This window comes from Dipteris shenzhenensis, chromosome 29 (assembly GCF_047967505.1).
Source record: "Dipteris shenzhenensis isolate YYH24624 ecotype China chromosome 29, Dip_SZ_1.0, whole genome shotgun sequence".
NCBI classification, from domain to species: domain Eukaryota; kingdom Viridiplantae; phylum Streptophyta; class Polypodiopsida; order Gleicheniales; family Dipteridaceae; genus Dipteris; species Dipteris shenzhenensis.
The window spans coordinates 8,911,295-8,931,231 of record NC_141624.1 but is presented as its reverse complement, the minus strand read 5'-3'; the positions used below and the strand labels follow the sequence as shown (position 1 = coordinate 8,931,231).

At 43.6% G+C, this 19,937-nt stretch overlaps 2 protein-coding genes across 2 annotated transcripts in view; one reads left to right on the top strand and one right to left on the bottom strand.

Moving 5' to 3' along the window:
* Positions 1-19,937, top strand: part of LOC147882399 (chaperone protein dnaJ A7A, chloroplastic-like) — a 33,208-nt gene that overhangs the window by 7,143 nt on the left and 6,128 nt on the right. Inside the window, exon 3 of the mRNA XM_087400163.1 lies at positions 6,710-6,845. Coding sequence (XP_087256289.1) covers positions 6,710-6,845 — 136 coding nt within the window. The remainder of the gene's footprint in view (positions 1-6,709; positions 6,846-19,937) is intronic.
* LOC147882400 (uncharacterized) lies at positions 7,307-15,140 on the bottom strand. The gene is made up of 2 exons (XM_087400206.1): positions 13,958-15,140; positions 7,307-7,384 (listed from the first exon to the last, which is right to left on the bottom strand). Exons 1-2 carry the CDS (start codon positions 15,110-15,112, stop codon positions 7,307-7,309), a joined length of 1,233 nt encoding a protein of 410 aa, XP_087256332.1. The 5' UTR covers positions 15,113-15,140.

The following is a 19,937-nucleotide window of genomic DNA, read 5'->3' as shown; positions in this document are numbered from 1 at the left end:
GTGTTAACACTTCCGGACATGCACAAAGAGTTCTTTGTTGTATGTACGGATGCTAGTGGTACCTCGATTGGGGCAGTGTTGATGCAAGGAGGGCATCCCATTGCTTATGAGAGTAGAAAACTTCAAGGGGCTGAATTGAAATATATCACGTATGAGAAGGAGTTATTGGCAGTCATTCATGCTCTAAAGTTATGGAAGCATTATTTATATGGTTCTGCTTTCAAGATTAAGACTGACCATCAAAGTATCAAGCACTTGTTCTCTCAACCCATTGTCTCTTCAAGACAAATCAAATGGGCTGAATATATTCAATCCTTTGGGCAACCAAATATCGAATATCAGCCGGGAAAGGAGAATTTAGTAGGTGATGCTTTGAGTAGACGGCCCCAAGTTAATCACGTTTCTGTGATTAAGGAGAAATCATTAGGAGCAATGGTTGAAGCTTATCCTTTAGATGAGGACTTCGCTGACATTTATGGGAAGATTCAACGTAATGAGGTTGGGGATTTAGAGGCTTATTCCATCATGGATGGATACTTATTTTTGGGACGTGCCATATGTGTACCCAAAACATTTCGGTATCTAGTCATGAGTGAGTTACATGCGAGTCCATATTCTGGACATAGAGGTATTAGAGGAACCATTGACAATATTGAGAGATACTTCCATTGGCCTAAACTTCGCAAAGAAGTTTCGACCTTTGTTCAACAATGTGACGTATGTCAGCGCATTAAATCTGACACAAGTAAGACTGCTGGTCTTTTGCAGCCTTTGTCTATTCCTTCGGAAAGGTGGGAACACATTACAATGGATTTTGCTGACCAGTTTGCTGAGGATATGTCACAGGTTATTGAGCAGGTAAAAGAACATATTAAGAAGGCCCAGGTTCAACAATCCAAGGCAGCCAATAAAAAAAGAAAAGAAGTTTATTACAAGGAGGATGATTGGGTTTTATTGAAGATTGATAAAAGAAGAATCAAGTCAGTGAGAGGAAGTACCAAACATGTCAAGCTAGCACTGAAGTTTTATGGTCCATTTCAGATTTCAGCAGCTTTATATCCAGAAGAAGGATCCAGAGCGTATGAGCTGAAGTTACCAGTCCACTGGCGTATGAAGAACATCTTTCATGTGAGCAATTTGAAGAGATACCATGGCGATACTTCTGCGTTTTTGGATACTCAGCAGCAAGAAGAACCTGAACTTGAAGATGGGACTGAAGTTCTTACTCCGGAACAGATCGTATACCATAAAGAGAAGAGTACTCGTGGAAAGAAGAGATATATGTATTTACTGAAGTTTAAAAACCAGCCAGCTAGTGATGCACAATGGATGGAAGAAGAGTTCTTTACAGATTTTCCACAGATACTCGCAGATTACAAAGAGGCGATGCAATGGCAAAAGTAACAAGAGAAAGTGCACATAAGAGGAAGAGACAAGCAATAATCCAGAAGAGGACTTCTGCTCATTCAAGCAGGAGGGAGTGTCATGACAAGAGAAATGATTATTTAGTTAATTAATAGTCATTAGAACTTTATTATTGTTAGGCGCCAATTTGATGGTGCGGTTATATGTTTGTATTTATGATCGATCAAGCGGTGTAAATAGTACCGCCAAAACTATGTAACATTGGCCAATGATTAGTAATAAAGATGTGCACACACGTGTCTAGGTCCTAGGGGCAATAGGAAAGGGAAAGGGTGCATTAGAGTGCATTGAATGGTAGGTGCATGGGTCATAGGCTAAGGGTAGGTGTAAATGGGAAGATGGAACTTGAGTGATCTCAAGGGACATTAATGAAAGGGTATCACCCTTTCATTGTGAATCTCACGTAGCATTCTTTCTACCACGTTGCATTCATCCGTCATCTCTCTCCCACCTTGCATGTAGGTCGAAAAAGAAACAAGTACTCTCACGAGGGCGCTTTTCCCCATTGGAGGGCCAATCGGCATTCAAATTCTGCATGCATTGCACACATTTGCATTTTCGAAAAGTGTGGATTTTCACATTCCTAGCATGCCCATACTCATCACTCATTGCATTGTGTGTTAAGAGGTTCATCATACCTCATATTTGTTCCTCCTGGAGTTCCAAGCTAGCTTGGGATACTTGAGAGAATTTATATTAGGCAACGCTGAATTCTATGCCTTGTCGCAGACCGTTACGGTCCAAGAGTATTTGCAGTGCTTCTGGAGGCTTTCCCTGTATGGCAGGACATATCTAAAAAGGGGAAGCTGCTGCGTTTCATCCAGGGATTAAGTCCTTCTCTGGCTGCAGATGTGAAGGCGCATAACCCTCAAACTATTGAGAGGGCAGCCCTTTTGGCAGAGGTATTTGAGCCGAAATATTCCAGCGCATAAGAGTGGAATGGGCAGCATACATGGTGCTGCATATGAGGCTGAGAAGAAGCCTAAGATGAGTGACTGGCATGATAAAAAACTTGCAGCAGTGCCCTTTCCAAGGTTTCCTACTGTTTCAGGTAGTAAAATGCTCTATGCCAGGCCATACAGGCCATCAGCTGCCAAGCCAAGAACTAAGCCTACTGCTGGAAATGCAAAATCAGAAATTAAGCAGTATACCAAGGCCATAATGGACAGTAGAAAAAAGGCAAACTTATGCTTTAAGTGTGGGGAGAAATGGACCCCTAAGCATTGGGATGTTTGCAAGATGCCGAATACTGGTTCAGCCAAGCTCAGTATGATCGTTGAAATCTTTGATGATGAGCATTTGGTTGATGCCACAGATTCATTCGATGCCTCTCATGATGAGACAACAAGATTACATGATGCGGATGAGGCTCCTGAAAATGGAGCCACGAAGGGGGTTGATTTCGCTTTTGATCCGGGTGGTGCAACTGGTCATGATATTCATGTATATGTCATCACTGGACATTCAGCCCACTCGTGGCATGCAAGGTCGCAGACCTACGTCTTTTCTTATGGAGCATCAGGTTGCTAGGGATCTTCATGCACGTGAGGATTCTTAATTTCAGAACCTTACAGAAGGTGGGACTGATTGCGACCGAAATCGATCGGGGGCTGAGAGTAGAGGTGTTGAATGGACAGCACATGATTAGCAAATATAGCTGCCAGAATGCAAGGATCAAGTTCTTGGATGATTACGAATTTGCTGGTGATCTCTTTGCATTGGATAAGGGCCCAATCGATGCTGTCCTGGGTTGTGATTGGTTGAAATCCTTGAGCAAAATCAGCATGGACTTCAGTCAGCTTTGTTCACAGGGGAAGATCTATAACATTGCATGGTATTGCAACCCCTAAATTGCAGGTCATTTCAGCAAAGGAGCTGGCTAGAGAGCTCAAGAGGGAGTGTGCCATCTATGCATTGAATGTGTCAGTTTCTCAGGAGTGTATGCATGAATTTACAGATGTGTTTGCTGATATGCCTTAACAGTTGCCTCCACGAAGAGATGTTGATCATGCCATAGTGCTTGAGCTTGGTAGCAAGCCAATTAGTAAGGCTCCGTACCGTCTGTCAAAGGTAGAATGAGAACAAGTGGCCACACAAGTGTGAGAATTGCTTGAGAAGAATTTTGTCTCTCATAGCACTTTCCTTTTGCATCCCCAGTGCTCTTGGTGAAGAAGAAAGATGGTTCGTACCGCATGTGCATTGACTACATTGACTACAGAGACTTGAATAAGGCTACTATCAAGAACAGGTTTCCGATCCCTAGTATAGATGACCTGTTGGATGAACTCAAGGGTGCTCGATTTTTCACTAAGATTGGTTTGAGTTCAGGCTACCATCAAGTCAGAACGAGAGCTGATTTGAGAGAAGGAGATGAGCACAAGACAACCTTTCGCACAGAAAGAGGTTCATGCAAAGTTATGCCTTTTGGATTGACCAAAGCATCGGCTACTTTCCAGGTACTCATGAATAAGATTTTGCAGCCTCTTCTTTACAAATATGTGCTGGTGTTTTTTGATGACATCTTCATTTACAGCAAGGACAAGCAGGAACATATCAGGCATGTCAAACAAGTCTTGGAAATCTTGAGATTGCATCAGCTTTATGCTAAAGCCAGCAAATGCTCTCTCATGGCGGAAGAGGTTGAATATCTTGGACACATTTGAGCAAGGATGGAATTCGGGTGGATCTAGCCAAGGTAATATGCGTAAGGGACTGGCCAGAGCCGCCAAATCCCACCCAACTGGGAGGCTTTTTGGGTATGGCTTCTTTCTACAGAAGATTTGCCAAGAGGGCAGCCCCTCTCAATGACTTTTTTAAAAAGGATGCTTTCAAATGGTCAGGAGAAGCACAGCTCAGTTTTGAGGACCTCAAACATGCCTTGAGTAATGCACCTGTCTTAGTGTGCCCTGATTTTTTACGCCCTTTCATTGTAGAGGTGGATGCAAGTGGCAAAGGCCTAGGGGCTGTTCTGAGACAGCAACATGAAGTTATAGATTTCGAGAGCATAAAATCTACAGTCAAGGAATTATACTATCATATGTATGATCAGGAAATGCTGGCCATACTACATGCTTTCGAGAAATGGCACCACTACCTGTACGGTAGTAGGATTAAGGTTCAGACGGATCATAGGACACTGAAGTACTTCCTTACGCAGCGCAATTTGTCCATGAAGCAGAAGAGGTTTGTCTAGAATGTGGGCTTGCAATTTGTCTGCCGTTTCCACCATCTATCAAGATCATGGGATTCAGGAAGAGTATATGCAAGATTCGAAGGCAGCTCCCATATTTTTGGAGTTAGAGGAGCCTTTCAAACCAAGGGCATGCTGAATTTAAGCTTTATAATGGGCTGTTGTACCGCAAGGACATAATTTATCTTGTGCCAGATTCAAAGTATAAACGGCTGGTTTTGCAGGAAATGCACTCATCTCCTACAGCAGGACATGCTGGTATCACTAAGACATATGAAAGAATCAAACAGAGTTTCATCTGGGATGGCATGTGGCGGGATGTGGTTAAATATGTCACTGAATGCTTGCCTTGCCTTGCCAACAAAATAAGATGGACAGCCAGCTACCCACATGTCTCTTACAGCCTCTCCCTTTTATAGAAGGCAAATGGACTCATATCACTATGGCCCAAATCTGAGGTGGCTGTAATCTCATGAGTTGGGGCTTTAAGATGTTACCTCTCAAGTTTTGGCAAGGTTTCAAGCTTTATGAAAAGTTTCAATGTTGATGTATATCGATAATGCCCATGTTTTCCATCCATCCATCCATCATCCCATTCATTCGTCGTCTCCCTTCCTCTAAGGTTGTCCTTAGTTCTCTAAAAGAAATTAATTATTGTCGAGTGCACTTGTAGGAAAGACCATGGAGCATTTTAGAAACTTTGGAACCATTTTTGTGCGAGGTTTCATTGTGACTATTTAGTTATGCAAGGTTCTTGTTGCTTCTTGATGTCCTTCAAAATTGGTGCATGTTGTGAGGTGGCAATGACTGGTACCTAGGCCAACACGAAAGCTAGGGTGTGTACGGTTGGTGTCTCTAGGAACCGCGGTAAATCTATAGTCTTAGCTGGAGTCAAGTTTTTCTCTCTCAATGCCAGCCCTAACCAGAACTATGACACGAGCTCCTCCTCTCTCCCCTCAGTCGTCCAATCTTGTTGGTCCCATAGACAACATACACAGGTCCAATCACTCGGGGGCGCGTGACCAACTGATAGACGATCATGTGATTCTCCTTGGTGTTTGCTCCCCCTTTGTGGGTTTCTCTCGCAGCGATGGCGTGATGTACTACTTTTATTTCTCGTCACAGTCATCAGCTTGGGGTAGAGGAGCCCTTTTTAGTGACCCTACCCTTTCAGTCTGATAGGCCTTTTGGTCTTTCGTAGACATTAATAAACTTTTTTTCTTTCTTTCTTTCTTGTTTAGTAGAGAAGATGAACGAGAGCATCAAAGAGTGCAACACGTTTTGTGTGTGCATAGAGCCTTTGTTATCTTGAGATTGAATCATCCGGCACCTCATCTAGTATAATGGGAAGAGACATCCCCTATGTGTGACATAAAGGAGAAAATGACAATGTCCTCCAGCCAAAAGAAATCGACAATGAGACAAAATACAATGTTATATGGTTGCTCTAGAAATATGACAAGCCTTGCTCATGCATATGTAGATATGACTCATGGCATGTAGAAATAATTTAGATCTCTTTTATAAAAGAAAAATGATGTAGAGGTCTAGAGACAACCTTACCTAATACATCTGGAAATAGAAAATGAATTGCTGTTGTTTCAACACACCAAACATTGTTCCATTATTTAGGATAAGATATGAGGACTTTAAGATAGACGAGTGGCATCTTGAGGTACAAATACTACAGTGGGGGGCATTTAATTAATGGGTGGGAAATGATCATCCCGGCTTGGAAGGTTGGCTAATTAGAGGGCCCATACTTGGCCTCACCAGCCAGCATGTCATGTATGGGCTTAGTGTTGTTTGACATTCGTTGTTCTTTTTCTCTTTATTGTTAGGGAAAGTGATAAATGTGATGTCCTTGCATTGATAGTCTTGGGCTTAATCTTTGATTTTTGGCTATCTTTGTCTTACATAGATATGAAAGAGTTTTTTTAATCTCACCTTTCTAGTCAAGTTTGCATGCTAGCTTTTGGAGAGTTTTGAGTATATCATTTACCTATTTTTTCATGAACTACATTATTATCAATTGGTTGGACTTTAGTCAATTATATCTTGGTATTAAAGTGCCTTGTTCTTGTTACTGAGCAGCATTAGGTGGAAAGAAAGATTGGTGGGCTCATCGGTTGGAGAGTTTTTGGCATCAAATGCTTTAAAGTCGGCTCTATTTAGTCCACATCAAAAAAGGCACCTTCACAATTTTAGGTTAAATGTGAAGGCTGGTGCAGTTAAGTGTTGAGCACATTTTTTTTCTCTACTCTTTGAATGTTTTATTCTGTTTTTCTATTTGTGATGAATGTCCACCTAATTGTGTGCGATGTGCTGCATATGGGAAATCTTTGTTGAAGCATGCCAAGATGTTTGGGTGAATATGTCCTAGTTGCCGTTTTGCATTCATGGTGCAGTACTTGCTAGCTCGCGGCATGCATGGAGCTGCTAGAGGGGTGAAGCTTATATCGTCTAACTTGAAATAACATTAAGCACTCTCTTAATTAAAAGAGAAGATTGTTATTATTACAATCCTTACAGAAGGAACATTCTGATATGAATGCCAAGGTTCACCCTTCTGGCAAATTTTAGCTACCCTTGGAAATTCAAGCAAGGGACACCAAAGTAACATCCCATCCACTCCCCACTCAGTAGTACCACAAGAATCTATCCCTAAAAAGGGGGTAGCATTACAAGAACCTATTGAGGTGAATGAGCCAGTGATGCCAGAACTGACATTGCTACCACAAGAACAAATGGAGTATTGACAAGAGTCACCTTCGACAACAACAAGGAGTCAACAACAAGCACCTCTCCATGGTTGTTGGCGGCCCAATTAACAAACTCCTTCACATCATTGGGTGGCAACAATGTATGCATCTCTCCAACACTCTTGTAGATTGCTGCCCATTTGGCACTCACTTGCACTTATTACTATTTAGGTTCTGTTAGTAGCGTTTGTTAAGTCTCATGTATCCTTGAATGTTAGAAATAGTTATAAGGAGGCAGCCGTTCATATCCATGAACATGCAATGTTGTCAGACGTAGGAAAGAGTCTCTACTTGAGTAACAAGTAGGTGAAAATGCTGTAGCATTATGTCAAATAATCATTTATCTTTATTAGCCTATTTGCAGCGTTTGTTAAGTCTCTTTGTATCCTTTAATGTTAGAAATAGTGACAAGGAGACGGCCGTACATATCACTGAGTAACATTCAAGATCTTATCTATCGTATAATAATGCTTTAGGTTTGTGAAGTTAGGCAACATGCATTATGAATTGGAGGAAGGTTATAAGGTGATTAAATTCTACTTTTGTTTGTTGGAAATTCGGTTGCATTTTTGTTGTTGTTGATACAAACTCAGAGAAGTAGACATTACATCTTTGTACTAAATGGTTGGCTATGGTACTCAAGACTAAGCAACTGAAGTGTGTAAATTATTAGTGGAGTTTGACAATGGCAGCTTGTAGTGATTTCATTCCAATAATTGAATGGAAAGAGCTAGGAGTTGCATTCACATTTTTTGAAACCTAGTTACTCTCAGTCAAGAAGCTATTGCATTATTTTGTCCAAGTTGCGGCCTGTTGGTATTGCAATAATTTTTTCTATCTTAAATGGTGCGTCGCCCTATCAACTAGATTTAGATGCTCATTTGGGAGAGACTAAAATGAAATCATTTAGACTTCACAAGCAGTTGTAGCTTGAATGAAGAGATTTTGGACTACTTTTTGATTACCCTTCTCCTTTAGTGCTAGCCTTCGTCATGGCTGAGTCTGCCCTTCACCTCCGGAGTGCCGACAGAAACTCAGTACGAAGACTTTGTATAAATGGATGCTCAAGTATGTGTGGGTGTGTGGATTTGTATGTGTGAGAGCATATTTTTATACTATGGCCTACACCTAGTGTTGGGCGCTGATGATGCCAGTGGGGATGTCATAGTAGCTAGTCCCTGCTATGCGTGATGGAGTTTATAGTTTCCAATCTTACGAGTGACTATCGTGAGATTGAAACTCACTATGTTGTGTTTTTAGAGGATGAGTCTGGGAATGTTCCTGGATTCATCTAGGTATAAGCTATTGCATTATTTCACCAAGTTGTGGTTGTTGTCTATGCTATTGAGCACTTGCATATGATTAGCTAATGTTACTCTTCTTTGGAAACCACCTAGGATGGCTATTGAAGGTAATGTCGGTAGTTGGAAGTGTAGCTTCGTTAAAGAAAGTAGTTACTCCCAAGCAAGTAACTCTTTTATCTTTTGTTCAAGTTGTCGTACTTGTTTATGGTAGATCCATGTTTTTTTACCAAGGTTTTTTATTAGAGTGCATAGTATATTCACGAAAGTGTCTCTTTAAAAAGGTGGTGGTTGAATGAAATTGTAAGCATTTCATTATTTCCTTTTTGTGCGTCATGGAGTATTGAAGTTTGAAAGTTTTCAAGATGTTCTAATGTCTTAACATTTTTTCTTCCAGTCAAAGAGAAAACTAAAAAATCTTAAAGGACTTTTAAGACGTAACTAAAAAATCTTAAAGGACTTTTAAGACGTATGCCTTGAAAAACGAAGATAAGTTAGCCATGTACAATCTGTTGGAGATTCAAGTCAGCTACATTCGGTTTGGGTTATAGGACATGAATGAGGTTATCTTCCCACTGCCACAAAGGTTTTTGGATCAGCTTCAAGGGTTATTGATCATTCTGGGGGTAAAGTTTAAGGCTGAAGTATTGTAACCGGCCTTCGGAACCCCAAAGGGCGGTAAACCACAACTATCTTTGATCACACTGTCAATCACATCCACTGAGCACCTAATTAAACACACCACATCAAATAGCATAAAAGAAAGTACAGGTGAGGCTAGAATGCCCCTGCTCAATGATCACACAGCGACATCGATTGGCCCCAAACACTTGGTGTCCTTTGCGGTATTTCTTAATTCTTCTTTAGTGAAAAAGTATTAACAAAATTACAACCAGGGCGCACCTTGAACTGATCCCACTGGCTATCACTGTTCATCAGCCTACACTAGGCACACACTGCATCGAACTGGCAAATTGTGCATCCCAATTGCTAGAGCAAGGCATAGGCATACTCTGACCTCAACAACCTGGTCTCAACCTGGGTTCACCCTCTGTAACTGGATGATTGCAATAGACCCAGGGACTCCTGTAGAGAATCTCAAAACAGAGAAATAGAAACCAATCCCACAGTGAAAGCAAAGAGAAACTGGACTGGAAATCCGGGATTGCTCGGGCTCGGACTGCGTGCAACAAGGCTGGAGGGCAAGGAAACATAGAAAAACAGCCAACAGATAGCAACCAATGACCTGGAGAAGGTCTGGCGCAGCAAACGGAGAAGGAGGAGATGGTGAATTCTAGAAAATAGGCTCTAGAATTGGACGCCATCTGCCCTAATAGGACAGAGATGCTAAAAGTAGAGCTGATGGATTGCATGCCTGGCACGTGGCACTTTAATGCCCCTAACCCCCTGTACCGAGGAAACGTTGGTTTCCTAGGGGTAACTTTTAAAGGCTCTAACCCCACTAACCAATGACAAACATTGGTACTGTCTAGGGGCAACCTTTTAATCCTTTTTAACCCCTCTTCCCACATGAAACTTGGGAATCTATATGGGGGCAAACTTCCTAGCTCTGTCGCACCCCTCCACGAGGTCAAAGTGATGCCATGCCTTGATTTTAATAGTTAGGTCTAGCTAGTGTGTGCAGTTAGATGTTATAACACTAGGGGCTTTCAGGAACTCACCGCTCCTCTAGGCCAGTCCCTCATGGCCAAGCTGGTAACAAACTTAGTCATAGCTTATTTGCTTACAAAATTCACGTTTCGGGAGGGTAATAATCCGTGGAGTGTCCGAGACAGGAGCAGACTTTTTCCTCGGGTTGATCCCTCTCAGAGCTCTATCACGGAGTTCTTTCAGCTAGATCACATGGACCCCAACGAGACGAGGCCTCAACATCACCATGACCCGGAGCTCGTGACTCGACAGCTCAGACAGAGGGTCGACACACAGATCACACTTGGAGACATCCCGTCCTTGTTTAGAGTTGGAGCTCGACCGACGGGGGTCACAGTAGCCTTGGTTAGACGCATAGCTACGACCAGGAGAGGTGCCGGGACCGCACCTCTGAGTGGCCGATAGCACTCTATTGCCGACTTCATGCCTCCACTGCCTCATCCATCATGATATCTTGCTGTTGCTGGGGATGATGATGATATTGATGATGATTCTGAGATTGATATATATAGTCGACCATTGACATGACTATGTTGTACTTAGGACTTAGTACTGCCATTCTGCATTTTTTGCATTCTGCATTTTGCATTGGTATGGACGCTCGTTTAGTAGCTCCACTACCACAGCTCGTTGTATGAGGATTTTCACAGTCTCATAGACCCATCGGTCTTCCGAAGACTTTAATAAACTGTAGTGAAGGTGAATGGGGAAGTGAGAGAAAGCCACGGAAGGCAGGGGGAGATAGAGAAGGAATAGGGGAGGGAAGTAGAGAGAACAAGACTGGAAGTACACAAGTGATGAAGGAAGCAAGGAGAAGTGGATGAGACGTCAAATCAATAGCCCCTTACAATCCTTTTGGGTTGACTTATATAGTCCCCCACAGTTCCCACATTTCCCTACTATTCTCCCATCTATTTCCCCTTTAAAATCCATCTTTTTCCCACCTTCATTACAGCCATCCCTTCCCAAAGAATTTTGCCCTCAAAATTTCCAAGAGGCTGCCCTGGATGAGAAGGATACAACAGAAACTGATCAGCTCTGTAGGAGATAGGGGTAGTCCTGCACAATGATCTCGGGTTGCCAAGAATTCTCATCTTCCGTTAAACCTTTCCATTTGATGAGGTATTCAGTGTAGGCTTTGTTCCTGAGTACATGATCTCTGAAGCCCTTGATTTGCTCCGGCACATAGATTATGTGGCCCTCTTCATCCATAGGAGGCAACTCAGGAAGAACCTGGACATGCTGTCCGACATGTGGTTTCAGCAAGGATACATGGAAAACATTATGGATTTTGGAGGTACTGGGTAGTTCCAACTGATATGCTACCTGCCCAACTTTGCAGATGATTTTGTAGGGGCCATAATACCTGTGGGCAAGCTTTGTGTTGGTATTACCTTTGAGCGAGGAATATCGATTCTTATGGAGACGTAAATGCACATAATCCCCTTCTTCAAAAGATAAGTACCTCCTTTGTTCATCCGCATACTTCTTCTGCTTGGCTTGGGCATCTTGCATATTCCTCTTAGCCAACTGCAGAAGGGCATTCATACTCTCCAAATCATTCCTTGCTTGCTGATTCTTCACAGCCAAGTATGCAACCCTGGAAGGCATTCCCACTTTGCATCCATACATAGCCTGGAATGGACTCATGCCAATAGAGAGGTGTTTGGTGCTGTTGTAGCAAAATTCAGCCAATGGTAACCATTTGTCCCAAGACTTCTGCGTGTCATGACAGTAATGCCTTAGATACTCCTCCAACCACTTGTTCACCCTCTCTGATTGTCCATCCGTCTGTGGATGATAAGCAGTACTAGGCGCAAGGGAAGTACCAACTGCAGTGAATAACTCCTGCCAAAAGTGACCCATAAATTTAGCATCCCTGTCACTGACAATCTCCTGAGGAAAACCATGGTGCTTGAACACATACTCAATGAATTGCCAGGCAACCTGTGAAGTGGAGTACCGAGTCCTAGTCGGTATGAAATGGGCTTGCTTAGTCATCCTGTCAACCACCACAAATATGCTATCCCAACCCTTATCTGAAGAAGGCAAGCCTGTAATGAAGTCCATGACAATGTGAGTCCATTTGCCTTCAGGAATGGGTAGCGGTTGCAGAAGGCCTGCGGGTAACCGGCTGTCCACTTTATTTTGTTGGCAGGGCAAACATTCACTGACAAACTTAACCACATCTCGCCACAAACCATCCCAAATAAAGCTCTCCTTGACTTTTTCATATGTTTTTGTGATACCCGTATGCCCTGATATAGGGGATGAGTGCATTTCCTGTAATACCATCAACCTGTACTTGGAGTCTGGCACAAGATAAATTCTGTCCCTGCACCATAACAGTCCGTTGCGGAGCTGAAATCGAACATGTCCTTGGCTGGACGGACTCTGTAACTCCACAAAAATAGGGGCTGCATTAGAATTTTGCATGTATTCTTCCTGAATCCCAAGTATCCACTCCTGATGAAGCGTGGAAATGGCAGACAGTTTGCATGACCACATCCTGGACAAGGCATCAGCAACCACATTCTCTTTCCCCTTTCTATATTCAATGTCAAAATCATAGGACTGAACTGCAGCCAGCCATCTCTTCTGCTTCATGGATAAATTATGCTGCGTTAAGAAGTACTTGAGTGTCCTGTGATCCGTTTTGACCTTAATCTTGCTACCGTACAGGTAGTGGTGCCATTTTGCAAAAGCATGCAAGATTGCCAGCATCTCTTGATCATAAACATGATAATTCATTTCCCTGGCATTAAACTTCCTGCTCTCAAAAGCAATCACACCATGCTCTTGTCTTAGGACAGCCCCTAAACCTTTGCCACTGGCATCCGTCTCAATAATGAAAGATCGTGAGAAATCAGGGCACACCAATACAGGTGCATTGCTAAGGGCATCCTTGAGGTTATCAAAGCTGAGTTGTGCTGCTTCTGACCATTGGAAGGCATCCTTTTTCAGCAAATCAGTGAGAGGGGCAGCCCTTTTGGCGAAGTGCCTAATGAATCTCTTGTAAAAAGAAGCAAGACCCAAGAAACCTCTGAGCTGCGTGGTATTTTATGGCTGCGGCCACTCCTTAATGCATTTCACCTTAGCTGGGTCTACCCTGATTCCGTGCCTGCTTACAACATGACCAAGATATTCAACCTCCTCTGCCATAAATGTGCACTTGCTGGCCTTGGCATAAAGCTGATGCATCCTCAAGATTTCTAGCACTTGTCGGACATGGTCAATGTGTTCCTGTGCATCCTACTATAAATGAGAATGTCATCGAAAAATACCAGCACACATTTGAAAAGAAGGTGGCGTAAGATCTTGTTCATGAGTGCCTGGAAGGTGGCTGGTGCATTAGTCAAACCAAAAGGCATCACCTTGAACTCATATAATCCTCTTTTTGTACGAAAGGCAGTCTTATGCTCATCACCCTCTTTCATCCTGATCTGATGGTAACCTGACCTCAAATCAATCTTCGTGAAATACTGAGCACCCTTGAGTTCATCTAGCAGGTCATCAATCCTGGGAATAGGAAACCTGTTCTTAATGGTGGTCTTATTCAATTCTCTGTAATCAATGCACATACGAAAAGAGCCATCCTTCTTCTTCACCAGGAGTACTGGAGATGCAAAAGGCGAGGTGCTATGATCAATGAAGTTGTTCTCAAGTAAATCCTGCACCTGTGTTGCCACTTCTTCCCGTTCAACCTTAGAAAGTCGATACGGGGCCTTGTTTATTGGTTTACTGCCATGTTCCAGAACTATGGCATGATCAACATCTCTTTTTGGGGGCAACTGAGATGGCATATCAGCAAACACATCCCCAAATTCTAAGAGCAATTTCTGCAATTCACAATTATCCACATGGGGAATACCACCCTCCTGAGGTACAGAGACATTCAATGCATAAATGGCACTTTCGTTCTTGAGCTCCCTAGCTAGCTGCCTTGCTGAAATGACCTGTAATTTCTGATTCACAATGCCCTGCAATGTAACAGTTCTACCCTTGTGGCAAAACCCAAGAGATAAAGCATTCAAATCTATACTAATTTTCCCCAAGGATTTCAGCCAATCACAACCCAGGACAGCATCTATGGGCCCCATATCCAATGCCAAAAGATCACCTGCAAACTCGTAATGATCAGAAAACTCGATCCTGGCATCCTGGCAACAATGTCTGCTGATCATGTGCTGTCCATTCGCGATCTCCACTTTCAGACCATGGTCTATCTCTGTAGCAACTAATCCCAATCTTTGCAATGTTCTACAATTAATGAAACTGTGAGTGCTACCACTGTCTACCAATACATGGACAGATCTGCCATTAATCATTCCCTTCAACCTGATTGTGTCATCACTTTTGGCACCCATCAAGGCATGTAGTGAGATGGTATACAGTGTAGGCTGGGCATCCCAATAAATCTGTTCATCATCCACAGGAACATTACCATTAGCATCACCTCTGACATGAAAAGGCATTGTAGGTTGATGCTCCAACACAGAGAGTGTTGGCTTACGGCCTTTCCTGCTACATGTAGGCTGAATATCAATCTCATGCATCACATGAGAGGTTTGCTCAATAGCCCCACCCGGATCAAAAGGAAAAACAGTCCCCTTTGTGGCATCTGTGTCAGGAGACTCATCTGCATCATGAGCTCCTGTCAATTCCTCATGAGAGACATCATGGGGGTCTGCTACATCAGCCACTTCATCATCATCAGATAATTCAATTATCATGCTGAGTTTGGCTGAGCTGACATTCTTCATTTTGCACACATCTCAGTGCTCAGGTGTCCATTTCTCTCCACACCTAAAGCATAAATTTGCCTTCTTCCTACTGTCCATTATGGCTCTGGAATGTTGTTTAACTTCTGATTTGTCAAAACCAGCACTGGGTTTGACACCTGTCTTTGCATCCATGGGCCTGTATGGCTTTGCATATGGCATCTTACTTCCAGAAACCGTTGGATATCGTGGGAAGGAAGCAGCTGCTGGTTTCTTATCAATCCAATCAGCAGAATTTGTCTTCCTATCAGCATCATAAGCAGTACCATAGAAGCTATGTGACACATGCTTGTACTTGCCAGCATATTTTGGCTCAAACACCTCAGCAAGCTGGGCTGCTCGCTCAATGGTCAGAGGATTGTGAGCTCTCACATCAGCAGCTAGAGAGGGATTTAAGCCTTGTATAAAACGCAGCAACTTCCCTTTCTCAGAAATATCCAGTACAAACAAAGAAAGTCTCCAAAAACGCTGCAAGTACTCCTGGACCGTACCTGTCTGTGATAGTGCATAGAATTCAGCAAGGTACTGTTCAAGGATCAGGGCCGAGACGAAGGTCGTGACCATAAGCTCCTTGAACTGTTTCCAGGTGGTAGGCTTCTGAGGTGACTCTCGCATGTAACGCCACCATGTATGTGCATAATCCTGTAAATGCATGCCAGCAAAAATGATCCTCTCCTCATCATTCTTAGGGTAGAAGCGGAAATAATCTTCAAGCTTCGTGAGCCACTCCTCCAACTCATTGGGAGTGCGAGTGTCACCCTTAAACTTATGCACAGAGATTTTATCTTTCACATCTTTGGCTGCGTTATTCCTATAGTGACTACCAGCATACTCACGCTTGAAGCTCACATACTGTGAAAAGGGCATCTTATTACGAACATCCTCAGGCAAAGCCCTATATGAATGTAAGGCATCTGAAAGCATATCATCCATGTTTGCATGCTGCCCACTTCCATCATCATGCTGGTTAGGAGAACCACTCCCCTGATGCATAAAGTGCGTCTGACTGAAAGCATTACCTCCCTGATACGCAGGCTGACTCTGACTGAATGTATTAACAAGAGGTGTCATCGAAGCATGCAATCCCTGCTGAGTTTGCCTGCCATAAACATCTCGGTGGGTGGGTGGCATAGAAAAAGGTTGAGAAGAGGATTGGCCCCTCTCCGAACTGCCCTGAAACCCAACACCCAATTCAGGCATGCTCGCCGTTGGCAAAAATGTGCCAATGGGCCGGCCCAAAATGGACGGCTCAGCCAATGAAATAGGAATCAATAAGAGAAGTGCTCGGCGGCACGGGCAAGGCATCACTAGAATCAACATAATCCCCATGCTGGGGTGCATGCATAGAACCAACATCATAAGTGTGACGGCCATCAGCCATAAATCCCCTGTGTGGGTTAGGAAAATCACCCTGGCTATCCGACTGATCCCCGTGCTGGGGTGCGGGCTGCTTACCCTTATCGTGCATACTGATGGTGGTAGTGATCTGTTGCCCAATGTTCTTACCCATCTGGGTGATAGCTGTATCGTGCATAGCCATAGCAGTGGTGAGCTGCTGCCCCAACTGCTGACCCATCTGCTAAAAAGCCCCCTGAAGCATCGAGGCCAATGCATCTAGAAACTGTGTGTCGGTAGGCATAGCAGAAACTGGCTATGAAGGAGATGCACCCTCTGTGACCGGCATCTGCTCCTGCTGAGCAACATCGTCGCCGTGCTGAGATGACTCATCCGACCGGGGTGCACGCCTGGGTGCCATGAGTGACACGAGGAAAATGTGCCAAGTGTCGAAGGCTCGATGTAGAGGCTGGAGAGGTGTTAGTAGCAGTCGTTGAAGAGGTTCAAAGAAAGCTCGGTGAAGAGGCTGGAAACGGGGCTCAAATGAGCCACGAAGGTGGCTAAGAAAGGCCCAGAATAGGGCTGTAGGAGTACCCTAAAAGAGGTTTTTTTTTTTTTTTTGGGAAGCTTAGGACAACTAAGACACCTAGGGTAGTCTCAACTAAGGCCAATAGGGCAGCTAGGACAGTTAGGACACTAGGTTAGAGTGACCTAACCTAGGTAGGCTGACCTACCTGTGGTTAGGTGAGATTCCAACCAACCCAAACCAACCCGGTTGCCTTACCTTCTAGTAACCTTAGGAAAATAAAGATTAAAAAAAATTCAATCTAAGGTGCGATTAAGGAAACGGCAGCGAAGAGAGGCGCGACGGCAGAGGAAGGCGCAACGGCAGCCAGCGAGGGAGGCGGTGTGGCAGACGGTGGTCGCCCCTTCTTGCTGCGTGGTGGCTTAGCGGACGCAGGGCCGCAAATAGAGATTCGACGCCCACAAATCTGTTTGTCGTCGACGTCCCTCTTTACAGGTCAATCTTTTCGCTGAGAAGACCCTTGTGTGGAGACCACCATGCAGGCTCGCGGTGTTGACCTGTAGCGGTTACGAGACCACAAGAAAAGATGACGGGGAGGAGTCGAGTGGTGGGCGTGGACAGCAGAAGCGCAATGTAGAGAAGGGAATCGGCGAAGAGTAGAATCTCAAGGGATGGAGGAGAGAGAAGATGACGCAGGTAACGGAAACGTGAGGGGGGTAGTAGCAGGCTGAATTGATAATGCTTCATTTTCTTCAATATGTGGCTTGCTTGAGAGGTGCCAGGAGCTTGGGCTCTAATACCAATGTAGTGAAGGTGAATGGGGAAGTGAGAGAAAGCCACAGAAGGCAGGGGGAGATAGAGAAGGAATAGGGGAGGGAAGTAGAGAGAACAAGACTGGAAGTACACAAGTGATGAAGGAAGCAAGGAGAAGTGGATTAGACGTCAAATCAATAGCCCCTTACAATCCTTTTGGGTTGACTTATATAGTCCCCCACAGTTCCCACATTTCCCTACTATTCTCCCATCTATTTCCCCCTTAAAATCCATCTTTTTCCCACCTTCATTACATAAACTTTCTTTCTTTCTTTCTCTCTCTCTCTCTCTCTCTCTCACGCGCACACGGACGATCCTTCATACATTTATTGTACATATCTAGTTTAAATGGCTAGAAATAAATTAATCGAAATTAATATTCCTCTTAAAATATTACCGGATGACTCCTCTACCCAAGCACGGAATCTGTTAGGCCTAGAAAAAAATCATAATTCTTGGCTTGCTAGGGTCATAAATTCCATAGGGAAAGTCAAATTAACCCACCCCAAACTTAAACCAACATAATGTCATATTGATCTCGTTAAACCAAGCATCATTCCCTAACACACTAGGGCTCTCCAATATGGTATTATTTTAAGGGCTCAACAAGGATCAATGTTTCCATTATAGACCTCCTGCATGGAGGGAAGGCCAAGAAGCAGCTAATCATGTTTATTCCTAAGGACTTGGCAAGGATCGAGGTTTCCATCTCAAGCTTGTGGCATGGGAGGAAGACCAAGAAGATTTACTCTTGAAGTTCTTGGTGCCATTGATGAGCGTAAGTTGTCGTAACAACACCATGCTTGGCTCCAGTGGCTTGGAATCAGCCTTTAGATAGGGTTGATTTTGGATATCAAACAGACCTTCAAAAATAGGACAATTCTGACTTAATTGGCTTCAAGGATAAGGGTCATTTGTAAATATATGGTAAGTTTTGACCTAACCAATGAGCAATTATTATAGTTTAACTGAATTTTGAACATAACTAGCTTTGGTCAACCTAACTGTTAGAAAAGTGTGGTTGAGTTGCTTGCTAAGGACAATGCGTTCCCCAACGCAAGCTAATCAAAGATGTATTGTCCGGAATCACACAGTGGTAAATTCAAATCCAACTTCTTTCCTTAGTGTGTACTATTGTAGATGTGCATACAATAAATGAACAATGCTCATGAGAGGCCAGGAACATGGTTTTGCTAGTAAGGGATGTTCTCCTTTGCTCACGCTGCCCTCCTCCTCCCATGTCTTTGATCTTTTGCCTACCGCCTCTCCCTTGCTCCTTCCCCTTTGTTCTACTCTCCTTCTCGCCCTTTCAACTTGCCATTGCTTTCCTTGTAGCCTCGTCTTTACTCATTTTGCAGGTCCGTCCCCTCTTGGCGTTCGCGACAGCTAGCTGCTGTAGTTCGAGCCTTGGGAGCTGCTCATGGCGCTCCTTAGGCCGTGGGTGTGCCTTCTTTAGGCGACTCATTTGGCAAGGCTGCTATCACCGAATTGCTATCTTTATTGCATTGACGATGGTCAAGAAAGTTGACTTTGGTTAACTAGAATAAGCTTTGTTTTACTACTTTTGCTTGCATTAGTAAAAGAGAATTGTGGGGGCACCCACAAGGGACTAGGATTAGTCTAAGAACTAGGAATGCATGCATTTATGATTTCACTAACCTCTAATGGGTTGAAATGTTGGAACTTGTTTGTGCAATGTTAGGACCTAAGGGAGTGCACAAAGGACCCAAGAGTGGGGAGAAAAGCACAAAAAGCAGGTCTCACAAGGCCTAAAAGCATGGACAAGGGGGCGCCTCTTTAAAAGGAGGTTAACGAGATGAAAGAAGGCACCAAAAGCAAGAAAGCCTAAAAAGCTTGGTTTTTTTTTTTGTAAAAGTAGCTTTTAGAAAGTAGGCCCTAGCTTTTTGCTAGGCCTAGTCTATAAAAGAAAGGCCACAGGCCTCCCAGATTCATACAAGATTTGTACTCAGCTTCATGCTCTTTTCAGAGCCAATTGTACGAATTATTTTCTATTGCAATAAAGGCTTTTAGGGGGGTCCAGCTCTTATTTTTGGTCCCTAGTGTTGCACGTGGTGCTTCTCTCTTCTCTTTCCCCGCGCTCTTTCTCGAAGCTCTATGGATAAGTGATTGTAT

Excerpts from the sequence above, each read along its gene's own strand:
- LOC147882400 (XM_087400206.1), bottom strand. The coding sequence starts at position 15,112 with ATGAAGAATGTCAGCTCAGCCAAACTCAGCATGATAATTGAATTATCT. Across the intron at positions 7,385-13,957 it reads TTGCATCTCCAGTACTCCTG|GTGACTCTTGTCAATACTCC; the intron begins GTGAAGAAGAAG and ends TTGTTGTCGAAG.